The sequence below is a fragment of the Puma concolor genome, chromosome C2 (genome assembly GCF_028749965.1).
Source record: "Puma concolor isolate L17-30 chromosome C2, mPumCon1.1.hap2, whole genome shotgun sequence".
Taxonomy (NCBI): domain Eukaryota; kingdom Metazoa; phylum Chordata; class Mammalia; order Carnivora; family Felidae; genus Puma; species Puma concolor.
The window spans coordinates 157,704,952-157,723,852 of record NC_141675.1 but is presented as its reverse complement, the minus strand read 5'-3'; the positions used below and the strand labels follow the sequence as shown (position 1 = coordinate 157,723,852).

The following is an 18,901-nucleotide window of genomic DNA, read 5'->3' as shown; positions in this document are numbered from 1 at the left end:
TAAATATCTATTTATTTTTGAGAGAGAGTGAGAGAGACAGACAGAGTGGGAGTGGGGGAGGGGCAGAGAGAGAAGGAGACACAGAATCCAGAGCAGGCTCCAGGCTCCGAGCTGTCAGCACAGAGCCCGACACGGGGCTCGAACTCACAAACCACAAGAGTCTGACCTGAGCTAAAGTCGGGCTCTTAACCGACTGAGCCACCCAGGTGCCCCAGAAAAGGCTATTTTTTAAAATTAATTAATTAATTAATAAAACCAAAAAGGTGGTTTTATTAAAGCAGGGAGACAGGATCTGTGAGCTGAAAGCACTGCACTTGGGGTCGTGAGAAGTGACTAGTTATATACTTTTTGTGGAGGGAGTGGCAAGGCTAGAGATAAGTTTCTGAGGAATTTCTGTTTGCTGCAAGGAGAGTGTACTGGACCTTGAAGGTCTGGCTGTCTGTCAAGATAGGTTGTTTTTAGTCTTTAATGAAACATCAACATTAAGGCAGCCATGAGTTGTCTGATGAATCTTTTTTTTTTTTTTTAATTATTAAGTAAGCTCTAGCCCAATGTGGGGCTTGATCTCACAGCCCCAAGATCAAGAGTCGCACGCTCCACCGGCTGAGCCAGCCCGGCACCCTGAAAAGGCTATTATTTTATTATTATTATTATTATTATTATTATTATTAAAATGTATTAATATGTTTTTTGAGATTTTACAAAACTGTGGTCTGTTCCTGGATTCTCTAACCCTATACCATTTATCTCTGTGACTATCCCTGTATCAGTATCACGCTGTCTTGATAACTGTAAGTCCTGAAATTGAGTGGTCTGAATCTTTCAGTGTTTTTCTTTTTTGAAGTTGTTTTGGCTGTCTTAGTTCCTTCTCTTTCTCAAATAAGTTTGTTAATTTCTACAAACAAGTCTACTGGGATTTTGGGATTACATGGCGTAGATCAGTGGGGAGACTGACATCAAAACTATATTAAGTCTTCTATCTCTCAAATTTACTTAGGTTATCTTTTTTTTTTTACATCAGTGTCTTACGGTTTTTAGCATACAAATATTGCACATATTTTGTAAGATTTTATAGACCTAAATGTTTTATGGTTTGGTGCTCTTGTAAATGATAGTCTTCTTAAAAATTTAGTTTCCAGTTTACTGTTACTGATATGTGGATACAGTTGATCTTTGTATGCTGACCTTGTTAAACTCAATTAGTTTGGGTTGTTCTGAGGTTCTGTGTTTTTACTGATTTCCTTTCCTCCTCTTTTAAAATCAGTAATGGAAATAAGGACATGAAAGTTTTCAACTCTAATTGTGAATTGATTTGCCCTTAGAGTTCTATCATAGTTTGCTTTGTGTTTTTTGAAGCTCTGTTATTAGGTACGTACGTAATTGAGACTGTTCTGTCTTCCTGAGGCATTGACCTCTTTACAATTATGCAGTGTCACTCCTCAGTCCTGGTGACATTTCTTGTTCTGAGGTCTACTGTGTCTGGTAAGAACATAGGCTCTGTAGCCCTCTTTTAATTAGTGTTTATATGGCGTATTTTAAATATTTTTGTTTATGTTTAACCTTCGTCCTTATATTTTTCTGGGGTGTCTTGTGGACAGCGTATAGCAGGGTCTTGCTGTTTTGTGCCTTCTCTGCCTTCCAATCGGTGTGTCTATGCTGTTTTCATTTACTGTGTACAGAAAGGAATGCAGACGTATCTCTAGTTGTTTCTTTCTTTTTTTGTTTGCTGTTGGATTATTTTAATATTCCATTTATCTACACCGTTGGCTTATCATTTGTACTGTAAAAACTTTTTATGATTTGCCCTAGGGTTTCCATACAGTCTTTAATTAATCTTTAAATAGTACACCACTGCGTCAGGTGTGCCGTAGGACCCATACAGCAGTGTTTTCCTGTCTACTAATCCTATTTATTTCCAGTTCCTTTTCTAGTTGTTGCTGTATCTGGCTCATCTGTGAGTCTGGTGCTGTTGACTACTTTATCGCCACTGTGGGTGTTTGGTTTCCCTTGCTTGGTCTTTGTCCTTTCTGATTGGATGTTGGACGTCGTATCAGGGCAGGAGAGCAAACGTTTTGTATAATGGGTTGGATAGTAAATATCTTAAGCTTTAGGGCCACATGTGGTTTCTGTTGCATATTCTTCTCCCTCTCTTTCTCTTTTTAAAGTAACTCTTCAAAATGTACACATCACTCTTCGCTCCCGGCCTGCACAGAAATGGTTCCCGGGCTGCATTTGGCGTGGCGTGGCCTGGTGTGCCGGGCTCTGCGGCTCTACGGTCATGGCGTCGGCTTGCGGACGTGGCCTCTCGTTGTGCTGGGACGTCTGTGGGGGTGAGGAGGGTGTGGGTTTTGTCGTCGCTGTGCTTGCCTCCTGCGTACTGCTGGCTTCGGGTTCCTCTCTTCTCCTTGTGCTGAGGGTGAGGGCCGAGCTCCCCGTGTGTCTTCTCAGTGTCCTCTTCTCACCCTTAGCTCTCGGCCTTCCCTTTGCATCTGTGTTCGCAGGGGTCTCCTCCCCCGGCTGTAGACCGCTCGCCTGGGCCGCCGGTGTTTGCCAGACTGGCGCTGGAGGACGAGGGGAGTTCTCTGTCCGTTCGGTTCGGTTTCTGTCCATCCGTGTCTGGGTGGTGGGGCCTTCCCGGGGATCCCTGCACACGCTTCCCTGTGGCAGCCACGCTCTTCCCCGGGTCTCTGGCGGGTCTGGTACGAGGAAGAGTTGCTCTCCCCTCCCCCAGAGTAGGAGCGCTGTAACGGCCGGCACCCAGGCCGTGTTGCCTTCCCTCCTGGGTACAGCACGGCAGCTGTCGCCATGCCCTGAGGGCCCTGGGTCAACAGCAAAAGCCTCTGGGCAGCTCTGGTGTGTGGCACTTCCCACTGAGGACTGATTGAGTCCACTCTTTCAATCCATTCACTTCTTGAAAGGTTTAAGTATAGCGCTAGGAAAGAGGTTCCAATTACAATATTCAATCAACAGTGAATCGATGGCAGGGGCGCCTGCGGGGCTCAGTCGGGTGGGCGTCTGACTTCAGCTCAGGTCATGGTCTCACAGTTTGTGGGTTCAAGCCCCATGTTGGGCTCTGTGCTGACGGCTCGGAGCCCGGAGCCTGCTTCGGACTCTGTGTCTCCCTCTCTCTCTCTCAAAAATAAAATAAATACAAAAAAACCCACAACAAACCACCAAGAAGTGACTCGATGGCATATTAAAGCTTCCCAGTAGGGAGAAGTAGGAGGAGAGTTGCATGCAACCTGCTTAAGGTTGTAGCTCTGTGTTGGGCTCTTTTTAGTGGTGCCACCACACGTGCAGGGTACCAGCTTCTGTAACTCCAGAGGCAGTTCCTGAGGGAATTCCTTGGAGGGACAGTGGAAACAGTGTGACTTTGGAAACTCGGTGGCCCTGAAGAGATTCAGCGTCAGTATGTGGCCACTGTGGGATTTGATGCACTGGGAGGGCAAATGAAACAATACCTTTTATTCATTCATTCATTCATTCATTCATTCATTCATTCATTCATCCAATGTCTTATTTACTTATTTTTGAGAGAGGGAAGGATAGAGAGGGAGAGGGAGAGAGAGAATCCCAAGCAGGCTCCTCACTGTCAGCGCGGAGCCAGACAAACCACGAGCTCACGACCTGAGGTGAAATCAAGAGGCCGATGCTTGATGGACTGAGCCATCCAGGTGCCCCTGAAGTAACACCTTTCAAAACTGTCCTAGAAGTGGACAGAATTCTAGCAGACAACACGAAAGGCCCTCACATTTTTAGTTTGGCATCTTAAAATGATCTGACTGCGAATCATATTTGAAGATGGATGTTACTAGAACGGATGGTGATTGAGTTAGTTGTGTTGCTCTTGTGAGCTAAGCTTTTACGTCAAGCAGGGACACTTTCCCGGTGAGTGTGCAGTTACCAAGTGGTCGGATTTGGCCCTCAGAAAGACCAAGAGCCCTTGAGGGGTAGGTGTCGCTGCGCGTCCTGGAGAGGGTCCCTCTAACCGGAAGCGCTCCCTCTCTCCCCAGACCCCGACGCGGAGGTATGCCTTCATGCGCTGCGGCTCGTCCAGTCTGTGGTCCTGGAGCCGGAAGTCTTCTCCAAGTCTGCCTCCGAGTTCCGGAGCTCCCTGCCCCTGCAGCGCATCCTGGCCATGGCCAAGAGCCGTAACCCCCACCTGCAGACCGTGGCCCAGGAGCTCCTGGAGGACCTCCGCGCCCTGGAGCGTGACGTGTAGGGGCGCGCGTGTGTCCCTCCCCCGCCCCCAGGTCCCCACTTTGTATTCTGGAACCATCACCGCGTGCCATGTGTCCCAGACGGTAGACTGTGAGTGACTCAAGAGGGACGTGAATGCATATGTATCCACACAACTTCCTCCTGGAAGCAAAAGTTCCTGTGGGTGGCTGGGTGACCTTGCCAAGGTGCCCGTGGAACAGTCCATCCTTCCGGAAAGGCCCATGTCCTGTACCTAAAAGAGGGCCGCCTTAGAGCGGCCCCTGCTGCTCAGGAGACTTTCTGAGACCTGTGGGCTCCCTCGTACAAAGGGGGGTGAAATGATCACCTGCCCCACCGGTCAGCATTTTCCTGAGATACATGGTTTGAAAAACAATTCATTCTCTCTTTAGTAATTGTAATTAATACCCTAAAATGTAAGTTTACCTTTAAAGCTTTGGTGAACCTGCTATTTCAGGTGACATTGGACATTTTAGTTCTTTTTTTTTTTTTGCCTGTTTTATTTTTGAATAAAGAAAGTCAGAAGAGTCATTGATGTGCACACTGCTGTTTCTGGAATATCATGATCTTGGTATCAGGAAGTGGTACATTACAATGCATTCAGTGCATATGCTCGGTAGAAAAAGCCTCTCCTTATATTGTTGTGGGCTGTTGGGCTATAAACTCAGAAGTCTGGTTTTTCACATAAGATACCATGAAAAGGGCCTCACGGACAAGAGCCCATGCACTGGTCGAAATCCTTTAAATGATGTACACGGCTGTGTGCCAGAGTGCCCTCTCTATGCGGGTCCTTCTCAGCTGCGCCTTGGCCACTGGCAGAGAGCAGAGAAGGATACACCCCATCTGTCACAGACAGCCTGCGTGTGAGAGGAAGTGCCGTCTCCATCACCCCTACGGTCACTTGAGGGAACACACTCGCTCCTTTCTTGTGCTCCTTCCCGCACACTGTCGCTGTGGGCCCTCGGGCTCCGGGCATCCTCTGAGGGTGACAGCAAAGGCCGGCGTCGCTGGATGGTGGCAGCCTCGCATACATGTGTAAGCTCTTTCTGCCGTGTGGCGTTTTAGAATAACTTCATTTTCTTTTAAGTAGATTTTATAGGCAATGCGTGGTTCATGGCTGAGGCTGAAGCAGGAACTTAGAGGAAAGGCTCGGTGCTGAATCTCACGAGCCGACAGATTGTGGAATAACTACTAGCTCGTCAGAGCCAGAGAGATGTTGTAAGAGGTGATTTGAAATTCACGGAGGCAGAAATCGGTCCATCTGTGCGCCGTGGCTCTGCAGGTCTGATTATTGGCAAATAAAATCGAGAGCGTCATGTGTTTGTACTTTTTCTAGCATGGTATTTTCTCTTTGGTTATTTGTTTGATAAGGTGATGGGAGATAAACTAGTGTAATTAGTTTGTGCTGCCTCTAGAAATGCGGGGTCTTTTCCTGCCAAAGACGGATCCACAGTGTATACAGAGACCCAGAACTGGGCCAGCCCACGAGTATTGTGTAGTTCAGCTAATTAGTAGATGGATGTGATCGAGAAGGATACTTTTTTTCCTCATGAAAACTCCTTCAGGGAGAAACACATACAAATGCACGTTTCGAATGTATATCACAGGAAAAGTACTCGAGGCCAGTTTTAAGGAATGGTTAGTCTTTCAAATATTTCTGTTCTTCACGTGAAGGTCAAGGGGAACACGCGAGTACTAACAAAATCTCAGTTTAAAAAGTATGTTAAAGCGGGGCTCCTGGGTGGCTCAGTCGGTTAAGCGTCCGACTTCAGCTCAGGTCAGGATCTCACGGTCCATGAGTTCGAGCCCGACGTTGGGCTCTGTGCTGACAGCTCGGAGCCTGGAGCCTGCTTCGGATTCTGTGTCTCCCTCTCTCTCTGACCCTCCCCTGCTCACACTCTGTCTGTCTCTCTCACAAATAAATAAATATTTTTTAAAAAGTATGTAAAAGCATGCACTTGGGGGGCTCAGTTGGTTAGGTATCTGACTCTTGATCTCAGCTCAGGTCCTGATCTCAGGTTCAAGCCCCATGTTGGCCCTCGTGCTGCGTGTGAAACCTACTTAAAAAAAAAAAAAAAAAGCATGTACTTGGCGGTGTTTGAAGTCTCTTGTGAATTTAAAACCAGAAACAAAAGCAGTAAAATGGTATATATATTTTTAAATTTAGCTTTTAAAGAATCCCTCCCTTGTTAAGTTGAGGAACTCATTCTTTTTCCCTTGGTGCTGTCAGTATTTTCTGTAAAAGCCTGGAGCCTCCCAGGCCCGCAACCAGCCCTTGCCCCTGCCCCCCACGGGTGCTCAGAGCAGCCCTCGTGCCCATGGACCTGAGAGGTCCTGGTTCAGATGCAGACGGTGCTGTGGCTTTGAGGACGGTGTTTCATAGCTGGGTCTGCCCGTGGCGCAGAGTGGACTAAGGAGTCCTCGCCCTGGATGTTTATATATCCCTGTGCCTTTCACTTATTCAGGGGGGTTTAAAATTAATTGGGGAGCCCCGCAGAGCATTGCAAGTCTGGGGCTTGAAGGAAACCCGCACAAGGCAGGCAGGCAGACCGGGGCGAGGAGGGGTTTCCCGGAGAGCTGTAAATCTGCCGTTTCACCGGTTCCGCCAGACCTGCCGTTAGCCGTACTGCCATGACACGAATGTGCTGGAAAAGTCGGGAGATACTTTTGTAGACTCACCAGCTTCCTGAGGAGCTCTGAAGACAGAGTTTTCTCTGTGTTCTCCTGGGACACAGATCTGACCACCCGAGATCTGGCCAGAGCGGGGTCTGGGCGTAGGCCCCGGGGTGGCGCAGACCCAGCATTGGCTGCAGCACCCCGTGGGCAGTACGCAGGCTCAGAAGGCGGAGCGACGGGGCCGGTGGAAAGTCTCTGATACTTCTCCAGCCCAGGGTCAGGTGCAGGGCTGAGAGACCGCCGGTGCACCTGCGTCCCCGCAGGACTTGTCCCCAGTGCTCACCGGCGCCCCTCCGCTCGGAGAGATCACACCTGAAAATCGTCTCCACGTGCAGGACGAGGGGACCTTTGAATGTGCTAGTGCCTGTTACAAAATGAAGACTCGTCCTTTTTTTATTTGTAATTCTTCAAGTGTTTTTTAATTGTGGCAGAACTTACCACATAGACAGAAATGGTAAGCATAAAATTACCATTTTAACCGTTTCTAAGTGTAGAATTCGGTGGCTCACAATGTTGTGTAACCACCGCCAGTGTCTATTTCCAGAACTTTTTATCATACCAAACCGAAGTTCTGTCCCCATTCAGCAAGGTCTCCTCGGTCCCTAACTGCCCTCTTCCCAGCCTCTGGCATCCTTTGCTCTCCTTCTGACTTTGAATTTGACTGTGTCCTCGTATAAGTGGGATCATAAAATGTCTGTCTGCCTGGGTCCAGCTTATTTCACTTGAGCGTAAAGTCTTCAGGGTTCTGCCGTGTTGTGTCACGTGTCCTAATTCCGTTCCTTTTTGTGGCTAAATAATATTCCATTGTATGTACATACAGGCACACCTTGGAGACATCGCAGGTGTGGTTCCGGGCCTCCGTGACACAGTGGGGGCAAAAAAGTGAGTCTAATGTTTTGGTTTCCCAGTGCACGTAAAGGCTGTGTTTTCACCACGCTGTCATCTGTTACATGTCCAGTAGCAATATGTCGAAAATCCACAGTGTATGTACCTTAATTAAAAAATATTTTATTGCTAAAACATGCTAGCCATTGTCTGAGCTTTCAGGGACTTGTGATCTTTTTGCTGGTGGAGGGTCTCGCCTCCATGTTGGTGGCTGCTGAAGGCTGGCGTGTCCGTGGCAACCTCTTAAGACAGCAGTGAACTTTGCCACAACGATCGACTCTTCCTTTCACCAACGATTTCTCTGTAGTTTGTGGTGCCGTTTGATAGCATTCTACCCACAGAACTTGTCACACCCTGTTGCTGCTCTGTCAACTAAGTGTATGGAATGTTCTAGAAACTTCTGTCATTTCAACAGTCTTCACAGCACCTTCACCGGTGGTAGGTCCCATCTCAAGAAACCACCTTCTTTGCCTTATTCCTAAGAAGCAGCTCCTCGTCGGGGCGCCTGGGTGGCTCAGTCGGTTAAGCGTCCAACTTCAGCTCAGGTCACAATCTTGCGGTCCGTGGGTTCGAGCCTCGTGTCGGGCTCTGTGCCGACAGCTCGGAGCCTGGAGCTGCTTCGGATTCTGTGTCTCCCTCTCTCCCTGCCCCTCCCCTGCTCATGCTCTGTCTCTCTCTCTCTGTCAAAAATAAATAAAACATTTAAAAAATTTTTTTAAAAATGAAGCAGCCCCTCATCTGTTCAGGTTTCTCCTGAGGTGCAGCAACTCAGCTCCTTCTTTCAGGCTCCACTTCTGGTTCTGGTTTTCCTCCTGTTTCCACCACATCTGCAGTGACTTCCTCCACTGACGTCTTGAACCCTTCAAGGTCCTGCCTGAGGGCTGGAGTCCACTTCTTCCAAACTTCTGTTCACGTGGATAGTTTGACCTCTTCGCACGAATCTCAAATGTTCTTTAATGGCATCTAGAATGGTGAATTCTTTCCAGAAGGTTTTCAGTCGATTGATTTTACCCAGATCCGTCAGAGGAATCACTGTCCGTGGCAGCCAAGCCTTACAAAATGTATGTCTTCAGTAGTAAGACTAGACGGTTACAATTACTCCTTGACCCGCGGCTGCAGGATAGGTGTTGTATTAGCTGACCCGAAAACAACGTTCATCTCCTTGTCCACCTCCATCAGAGCCCTTGGGTGATCAGGTGCACCGTCAACGAGCGGTCATATTTTGAAAGGAATAGTTCTGGGGCGCCTGTCTGGCTCAGTCGGTTAAGCGGCCAACTTCGGCTCAGGTCACGATCTCGCGGTCCGTGAGTTCGAGCCCCGCGTCGGGCTCTGTGCTGACAGCTCAGAGCCTGGACCCTGTTTCAGATTCTGTGTCTCCCTCTCTCTGACCCTCCCCTGTTCATGCTCTGTCTCTCCCTGTCTCAAAAATAAAAAATAAAAAAATTAAAAAAAAAAGAAGAAAGGAATAGTTCTTTCTGAGGGTAGGTCTCAGCGATGGGCTTAGCATATTCAGTAAACTGTGTTGTAAACAGATGTGCTGTCATCTAGGCTTTGTTCCATTTATAGAGCGCGGGTGGAGTAGAGTTAGCATAATTGCTGAGGCCGTAGGACTTTCAGAATAGTCAGCGAGCACTGGCTTCAAATGAAGTTCACCAGCTGTGTTAGCCCGAGAGAGGAGTCAGCCCGTCCTTTGAAGCTCTGAAGCCAGGCACCGACTTCTCCTCTCCAGCTATGAAAGTGCTAGATGGCATATTCTTCCAATAGAAGACTGTTTCTTGTACGCTGAGAAAACGGTTTTGTGTAGACGCCTTCGAGAACTATCCTGCTACATCTTCTGGAGAACTCGATGCAGCTTTTGCCTCAGCACGTGCTGCCTCACGGCGCCCTTTTCTGTTACGGAGACGGTGTCTTTGCTTAAACCTCCTGGACCAACCCCTGCAGGCTTCAGACTTTTCTTCCGCAGCTTCCCCACCTCTCCCAGCCTTCACGGAATTGAAGGGAGTTAGGATCTTGCTCTGGATGAGGCTTTGGTTGAAGGGGGTTTTGTGGCTGGTTGGACCTTCTCTCCAGACCACTGAAACTTTCTCCATTTCAGCAATCAGGCTGTTTCACTTTCTTATCCTTTATGTGTTTGCTACAGCAGCACTTTTAAAAACGTCCTTCAAGAACTTTTTCTTCGCATTGCCTTTTGGCCGCTGGGTGCACTAGGCCAAGCTTTTGGCCCGTCCGCTTTCGACACGCCTTCCTTACTAAGTAAGCGTCATCATTTGTAGCTTCTGATTCGTAGTGAGAGATGTGACTCTTCCTTCCATTTGGACACTTGGAGGCCTTGTAGGGCCGTTCATTGGCTTAATTTAAACGTTATGTGTCTCGGGGAACAGGGAGGCCTGAGGAGAGAGGGAGGGTTGGGGGAATGGCCAGTCAGAGCAGTCAGAACACACACGACACTTCCCAATTAAGTTTGTCGTCTTCTGTAGGTGCGGTTCGGGGCACCCAAAAACAAGTACAAGAGTAACGTCACAGATCACCATAACAAATGTGTAGTAATAACAAAGTTCGGAATATTGTGAGAGTTACCAAAACGTGATGCAGGGCCATGAAATGAGCAAAGGCTGTTGGAAAAATGGTGCTGACCGACTTGACTGAGGCCACAAACCTTCCCTTTTTGAAAAATGCAGGATCTGTTCACAGATAATCTGCTGAACAGATCCTGTTCAGCACAGTGAAGCGGAGCGCAATAAAACAAGGTATGCCCGTAGCGTATTCTGCGTGTCCTCTCGTCTGTTGATGGACACTTGGCTTGTTTCCACCTTTTGGCCGTTTGGATAATGCTGCAGCGAATATCGGTGCACAGGTATCCGAGTCTCTGCTTTCGAGTCTTTGGGGTGTGTCCTTAAACGTGAAATTCCTGTATCATGTGGCGATCCTATGTTTGGCTGTTAAAGGAACTGCCGAACTGCTTTCCACACCAGCTGCACAGTCTTACCTCCCCACCAGCGCCAATGCATGAGGGCTCGTGTCTCCGTGTCCTTGCCGACACTCGTTACTTTTTTTTACAAAAACTCGTTACTTTGTTGCTTTTTTATAAAACTCATTACTTTGGTTTTTTGTGTATCTTCTTTGGAGAAATATCTATGTAGGTCTTTTGTCTGTTTTTGAGTTGGGTTCTTTGCTTCTTGCTGTTGAGTTCCAGGAGCTCTTTATATATTCTGGATATCAATCCCTTATCGGATATATGACTTGCAAATACTCCCATTCTGTGGGTTGTCTTTTCACTCCGTGGATAGTGTCCCTTGATGTACAGAGTTTTAAATTTTTATCAATTCTGTTAGTCTGTTTTTTCTTTTGTTGCTTGTGCTTTTGATATCGTATCCAAAAAATCATTGCCAAATTCATGGTCATGAAGATTTTCCTGTTTTCTTCTAAGGGTTTTACTGTTTTCTTTCTGCAGGTCATGTCTTTGATCCATATTGAATTAATTTTTGCATATGGTGTGAGGTCAGGGTCCAGCTTCATTCTTCCAGTTTTTCCAACCACTTGTTGAATTTTGTGATCATCATTTGGAAATATTATTGCAAGTATGATTTTCTGAACACAATTTCTCATGTATATTATACTCATCGTATTTTGGAAATCTTTTTTTTTTTTTTTTCATGAGTCGCTTTTACTGTAAGGATTGTAAGTTGTTCCTAGTGGAGCTCCCTCAGCTGTTACTTTCCCACCAAGAATGTGCGTATGTAATATTCTTAGAACATATCTAACCCCAAATGACTCAAAAGAAAAAAAGATGCTCAGTCATACAGTTTATTACATTTTTAAAAAGTTTTGTTTATTTTGAGTGGGTGGGTGGGGGGGAGGAGAGGACAGATAGAGGGAAAGAGAGAATCCTAAGTAGCGTCAGCACAGAGCCCAACATGGGGCCCGATCTCATGAGATCGTGACCTGACCTGAAGTCAAGAGTTGGATGCCTAACCGACTGAGCCACCAGGCGCCCCTGGTTCGTTACATTTTTAAACTGAAGGCATATTTGTAGCTCAGCTTTTTAGACTAAATGGTTTTATTCAGTTGCTCTAGAACATCTGAGAAGAGAGTCCTGGCAGCAGGAAGAGGACGTACAGGGGCCCTCGAACCCCTGTTTGGGGTGAGTTGGAAGATGGCAGGGAGGGTGTGTGGGTACAGGCTTTGGACAGACTTCATGGCTTGCTTTGTGTGAGGGCAGATTGTTGGAGAGCTAGGGGCAGGGCAATATCTGATTTACGTTTTATTTATCTTTTAATTTTTTAAAAAATGTTTTTTTATTTATTTTTGGGAGAGAGATACAGAGTGCGAGTCGGGAAGGAGCAGAGAGAGAGGGAGACACAGAATCCAAAGTGGGCTCCAGACTCCGAGCTGTCAGCACAGAGCCCGACACAGGGCTCGAACTCACAGGCCGCGACACCATGACCTGAGCTGAAGTCGGACGCTTACCCGACTGAGCCACCCAGGCGCCCCTGATTCACGTTTTAAAACGTAAGCAAAATTGATTTTGTTCTTAGGATCAGTGGGTGGCCACACTCGGACTTGAGCCTAGTGGTGCCTGCCAGCTCTACCCCTGTAAGCCGCAGGGGTTAAGATACCCAGACCAGGAGACACACACTTCCCCAGGGGACGCCTCGGTGTCCCAGGCCAGTGCCTCCCACACTCGGACCTGAGGCCCGGCGTGCGGGTTCTTACCGGGCCCTGCACCTGACTTGCTGCCATGCACACGCATCATGCAGAGCACGGGTGAGGGGGAGGTGACGTGTCCCTGTGGGGTGGAGGAGAGCCACTCGGTCCAGCCTGCTCTCAGCCAGTCCAGCTCATCAGCGCCTCAGCTGTGCCGGGCCCGCTGTCTCTTGCACCTTAGGTCAGAGGTTCTTAGCGATTGTGGACTCCTGGAGCACCTACCCAACCCCATAAGCTTCTCTCCACAGTCATACGTGGAAGCACGTGTCCTGTCTCCTGTACGATTTCTGGGGACCCCTCGGTGGTTGGTAAGGTACCCGTTGCCCCGGGTGTGAGAACCACACGGCCTGGTGCAGGGCCGGCCCGTAATGAAGTACTTGGATGCGACGAGCATGTGATTGCACCGTGATTTCCGGGAGAACGTGAGGACTCCCGCGAGCACGTGGCCCTGTAGCTGGTGGTGGCAGTCACAGGGCCGCGTCCGGTGTGCGGCAGCTGTCTGCAGGCAGGGGACAAGCCCCGGGCAGTCGAGCCGCTTGCCTGAGGGCAGAGCTGTGATTTGAGCCGTTGGTAGTCCCTAGTCACAGCCCGATGTCACCTCTGCCCCTCTGGGGGTGTGTCCACCCTCCTCTGTGGTCACCTGTTCTCCAGGCCGGGGTCTGGGCCTGCTCTCGGAACTTCCCGGCTTACAGCTCCTTTGGCGTCCTCTGGCCTGCACGCTCTGGGTGCTGCCGGCAGGCCCATGGAGGGGTGGCGGGAGGCCGGGGAGGCAGCGGGTGTCCGCCACTTACCCCCTTGGCCCACCCACCTGAGCGGCGTTCGGACAGCACGCGCGGGTACGTGGCAGGCTCCCGTGGCTGCCTGGTCACGTGGTAACATGGAGATGACATGGAGGCAGATGCACCAATATTAAATTGGTGATTTAATATTAATCACCAATATTAAAATGTTATATTTTTGAAAGATTCTGTTCAGTATCTGTAGTTCAATTTACGAAATTAATATCTCCTTCTGTGTCAGGGAGCTGATTGCTCCTGGGGTCACTGCAACCTGTTTTACCTTTGCCTAGGAGAACAGAGTGTTTCCCTATGTCATTCTTTGAGATCCCCTAGAGCTGAGGCACATGGGCCGGGAGCAGACTCCTGCCTGCTCTGGGCCAGCAGGCCAGCTTCCGGAGCCCGGGCCTGGGCTGGGGTACGGCTGACGAGGCAGGGCTGTGGGGGCAGGGGGTGGAGAGGCAGCCCCGTGCAGAGGGCTGGCACTTCTGCTTTTCTTCCCCATCTTTACCCAGATGCCCATGGAGGGGAAGGTAAGGGCAGCTGGAGCTTGGAAGGTACCACTGAGGGCAGAGGGGGGCAGGTCCCTCTTGCTGGCACAGAAAACAACGCGTGTTCTTCTGGGGCTGGAAACTCACCTCTTAATCACCAGAGCTGCGTTCTGAGGTGAACCGGTTTCATGGCAATCTTTGTAAACACATCGCACACTGGCTGCCTTCATGCGTTGTACTTGGAGCACTGAGCTCTCCTGGATGAATCAGTGTTTCCCCCGCCTGCCTCCCAGCCAGGGCATATCTTAGAGCCACACTGTAGCATTGGAACGTACTTCCTCCAGCTATGAGAGTAGGAGCCTGTTTCTCACGTCGGCATGGGTTTCTCGCCTCCGTGTACCTCCTGGTTACAGGGGCCCGGATCCCTGGGGGGCAGGGGTGGTTTCCGTTTGGCTCTGGCCAGGCATGGGGGGTGGCCGGGCTTTCTGCCCCAACGAAACTGTGATCCTGCCAGTTTGGCAGCCCGGGGCGTGTGGGAACAAGGCCCCAGGGTTCTCTCCTCAGGCCCTTTGAGGACCATGCAGGGAGTTGGGGTGGAGCCTCTGCCTTCTCTTCCTGCCTCTGGGGAGCCCCTGTGGTGGTTGTGCCGAAAGGTTCGCCCTTGGGTGAAGAGGGGGCAGTGCCCCGCTGGCTCCTGGAGCCCCTGCCTCCCCTGCTTCTCTCCTGTCTGGATTCTGTGGGAGCCCAGGCTCCCTGCGAGTGGGGAGGGAGAGGCTTTTCCAGGTGGCTGAGGCCCTGGGCTCCTTGGGCTCTCTTGCTCTGGACCTTCCCCTCCTCGGGAGCACTTGCTGAATGGCCTGGGGTGCCTCCGGCTAAAGCCACAGCTGCCACTTTCCTGGGGCACCTGCTCCCGCTGCTGAGCTGTCCCCTGCCTCCCTGTGGCTCCCCCCACAGACACAAGCGCTGCCTTCCCCCCAGGCACTTTCTGCCTGACTCAGGTGTGGACATAGTTCAAGCCTTTGCAACGATGCCCCCGACAGCTCATTGGGTGGATACGGCCGCAGAGCTTGTGTGTGTGTGTGGGGGTGGGTGGGTGGGTGTGTGTGTGCACGCACCTGGGCACGCGTGCGTTGAGTCCGTTATACCTTCCTTCAGCAGTGAGCCTGCGTCTTGGCTCTCGTGCAGCCAGGTTACCCTGTTGTGTCTGTCCTCCAGGCCCATGAAATCCCAGTGGGGATTTGGCCACAGACAAGAAAACCCAAGTCTCCAGGTGTAGATTTCTTTCTAGGAGTACAAGGGAAGCACATAAAAGAATAGAACTCCAGAAGCAGCAGCATCCTGGGAGATTGTCCTCCAGGGCATGGCCTCGGCCACATTCTCAAGCAAAGAGCTCAGAGGGGACGGCTGGGCCACGGAGCTTCCCTCATGAGGCAGGCCAGGCACTGCGTTTCCTTACCTGAGTCCTGACAGAAGGACGGGTCACAAAGCGGTTGTGATTTTCCGTGTGATGTCGTATCCAAGCTTTTCCTGCATGGAGCTAAGGAGATGCGTGGTAAGGTTTTCCAGGGCACACGTGGCCCTCCCCCACGGGGGCCAGACTGTGGTTCTGGGCTGCGGTTCGGAGTAGGTGTGTCTCCTCCTGACCCCTCACTTTGAAACCCCATGCTGGATGGTGCTTGGGGTTTGGATGCTCAAGGGACAGCCCATGGGTGCAGGACGCCCAGTGACATCGAAGGCATTTGTATCCCATGTTTCTGGGGATGTGTATCTGTTAATTTTTGGCTATAGATCAAGTGTACTTGTGGCCAGACATTTGGTGAGGCCAAAGGACATGGTGACAGGTGATATCTCTGAGCCCTGCAGGACAAACCTAAAACCTCCTCCTCATCCAAGGCCGGCATAGGTCAGGCTCACATTTGTCCTTAAAACCAGCAATAGAATGACGGGTCCTGGACTGCAGGCCGGCCTGAGGCAGAGCCCCCCTCTGCTGCTACCTCTGCTCTCCACTGTCCTGTGACTTTTCTCAATCTTGTTTTCTCTGCTGTGCTGGAAAAAAAAATCCCATTCCTGGAAATTTCCAGCAGAAAAGCCCTATCTTCAGGCCAGAGACCCAGATGCCTGCCATTCAGCTTCCTCCCTCCGCACCATCCAGACCAGGCACTGCCTTATGCCCTGTGGACGTCACCAGCGCAAGAGACTCCAAGCAGGGAACAAAAGTGCCTGTACCCTGGGGCTCCCGATGCTATCGTCTGCTAGGAAACCCTGACTGAGCTCCAGGCAGGTGAAAAGCTTTCCTGTCTGTCCTGCAATCAGTCACACGGATTCTGGGCCAAGACCTGTCGTCCGAGCCGATATTAATCCCCAGGCCTGGAGGTGGCAGCTGGCCATTGCCGAGGGGGCACCACAGAACTTCGGGCAGCCGGATGGCTTCGCTTTTCCCATTAATTGCAACTCCTGCCCTGCTCAGCACACGCTTCCAAGTCCTTCTGGAACATTTTGCTCTGGGCTACGCTTTGCCCTGCTGGGGAGAGGCAGCCTTCAGCACAGAAGGAGGCTCTGACCCTGTGCTGGGAGGGCTTGGCCTCCTTCCAGGGGCCGCTGCTACAGCTGGGGGGGGGGTGGGGGGAGGGGCGTGGGCAGGGGCAGCTCCCAGAGTTTCCTCTTCCAGACAGTGCGGGGGACATTCGTGCCTCGGGCTTCCTGGGGACTAAAGGATATGCACACCAAGAAAATCGAACAAACCAGACTTCACCTCGTTTCTGTTCTTTGCATGTAGTATCTTTCCAGGGCGGGGATCAGATTATCTGTTGCAGCAGTCTGGACCGGGTACCGTATGAACCCGCAGGCGTGTCTTGTGGCTCCCAGGCCTGCTGGCGGTGGCCAGACCACCACCCCACCGCTCCCGGCGGGCAGCCCTCCCTTCTCAGGCAGGAACCAGAAAGCTCTTGCCACACTGATGTATGTCATGAAGGCCCATCTGGAGCAAAGCCCCGGAAGTGGGGAGAACGGAGCTCTGGGTTGGTGCCGCATCACAGAAGAGGAGAGTGTGTTCCCACGGCCACAGGCCTCCGTGGGCGCTTGTCCTTCCATGATCTGATGGCTGTTCACTCTTAGAAGTTCATTTAATAGCAGACAGGGGCAGGGCCACGCAGAGAAACCCCAGGTGTGAGTTCCGTCGCAGATCAGCTTCCACTTTTGACTTTGGGTCATGTCGCGTGGTTTCGGCCCCAGTATTCATTTTTTCCTGATTGCGTTTAGGTTGGGCTCCTGTTAAAATCAGCATTTCCTTAGCATGCCTTAAACACACGAGACGTGGGAAGTGGGGCTCCAGCCAGGGACCCGAATGTTCCCGCGGACGTTGTACGACAGGGGCAGGCGACACTGCTGAGAGAAGCCTGTCCTGGTGCAGGTCCCCAGGAGGCCGGATGGGGCGGCCTGGCCCGGGCCCCACCCTGCTGGCTATCCCACCAGCCAGCCTTCGACAGCTCCTGGCGGTGTGGATGTATCTGAGCCCCACCTGGCTGCCCTCGCTGCCTGGTGTCTCACAAGTCGGCCTTCACTTTTCCTAAAGGTGCCAACGAGGTGGGAGGCCACTAGGGGCTCCGCAGAGCATGGTCTCAGGTGGAAGAGAGGATCCTGGGCAGGGGACAGGATGGGGCCCCCAGGGGTTGCTCGACGGGAACAGGCTGCTGGGGTCCCCACGGCCTTGGCAGGCTGGCCGGGCCCCCTCGTGGCCTCGAGCCTCGTGTAGCCGGTCTCCCAGCAACCAAGCACTGCGTCCGTAATGCTGCTGGACGCTGGTAAAGGCCGCTTGCCTCGAGGAAAGGAAGGCCCGGGGGGAGGAGGGCCATGAGGGAAGTCGGGGAAACAGAGGACACGTAGGCTGGTCTCAGCCGGGGTCTGACTTTCCTTCCTGCCTCTCAGTGTCCGAGCTGCGTTTCATAACATGGCCAGCAACTGCTCCGGGTGAAGCTTGATTTGAGGGACGATTACTGGGCCTAAGTGGGTTGTTGTGCCGCGAGGAAGCGCCACATTGGCGAGGGGTGTGTTGTTTCTGGGAGGCCAGGCCAGAAAAGGGAGGTCACGCTCTACACGTCCACGCCTGCCGGAGACCGACTCCCCCGCCCTGCTCTTCTCCTGTGGCAGCCTGGGGGCCGTGGCTGGCACACCCTGATAGGGCTGGTGTGGCACGGGTGACAAGAACGGGCCCACGAGGCCATTCTTTCTGGGCGGAAGTCTCTTGGGCACCAACACGCTTCCTGCTGGTACAGCCTGGTGAGAAGGGGCCCGTGGTGCAGCCTGGCTGGAGGTGGACGCTGGTGTCAGGCCCCCAGGCCTTTTGGGGGCCGAGGGCAGAGAGGGCCGGCACGAAGGTCAGTGCTCTGGCAGGAGAGGGTGTCGTCAGAGCAAGGACTCCCAGGGCCTGCCGGCTCCCTGGCAGTGGAATGTTCCAGCAATGTACTGCCCTTGACCCTGAGCTCTGTCTTTCCTGGACATTGTTCCCCCCTCCCCCCCCCCCCCCCCGCCCCCGCACCGTCACTTCCTAGAAAGTCGGTTACTAGAATTTTCCTGCAGGCTCAATCCCTTCTTGGGAAATAGTTGGGAAGGCTGAGTGTGTGTCCGCGTAAACATCTGCTTAGTCCTGGCCTCTGGGCTCACATGTGGGATTGCAGACCTATCCTGAGTTGGCAAGGAAGGGCTGTTGTAACATCTCGGGGCCTGTGTCCTGACCCCTCCTCGTGTTCCCTGATTGGGCTAGGCCGGCCCTGCACACCAGGGAAGGGCCTCTGAGCTGGAGGAGGCTGAGGGAGGTCACCTCCGGGCCTGCGGAGTCTCAGTCGTGGTCTCGGGCAGTCTGGGGTGGGGGGGGGGCATGGGGGTACCTGGAGAGCTGAGCCGTGAGCAGGAGCGAGGGTCCTGCCCCCAGGAGGCTCTGCGGCTGGCCAGGGCATGAGGTGTGCCTGCTAACTGGAGTCCCAGAGGGAAGGAAAAGCTCCTGCCGGACGGATCTCTCTCTGGCGCCTTGTCTCCCAGTGTGGCCTGCCTCTTCACCCCTTCTTCCTCGTGGCTCAGCCATCCATCCAGCCCTAGTTATGGTTGCCACCCAGGCCACCCAGACCCTTGGCCCTGCTGCCCCTCACTGCTGCTCGT

The 18,901-nt window shown here is 51.8% G+C and overlaps 1 protein-coding gene across 3 annotated transcripts in view; it reads left to right on the top strand.

The window, feature by feature from the left end:
• The window catches only part of HSF2BP (heat shock transcription factor 2 binding protein), a 95,957-nt gene extending 91,208 nt beyond the window's left edge, over window positions 1–4,749 (top strand). For all 3 annotated transcript variants that reach the window (XM_086676085.1, XM_086676083.1, XM_086676082.1), the window contains exon 9: window positions 4,014–4,749. In XM_086676085.1, the coding sequence (XP_086532211.1) occupies window positions 4,014–4,222 (209 nt within the window). In that variant the 3' untranslated portion in view covers window positions 4,223–4,749. The remainder of the gene's footprint in view (window positions 1–4,013) is intronic.
• The last annotated feature ends 14,152 nt before the right edge of the window (window positions 4,750–18,901 follow it).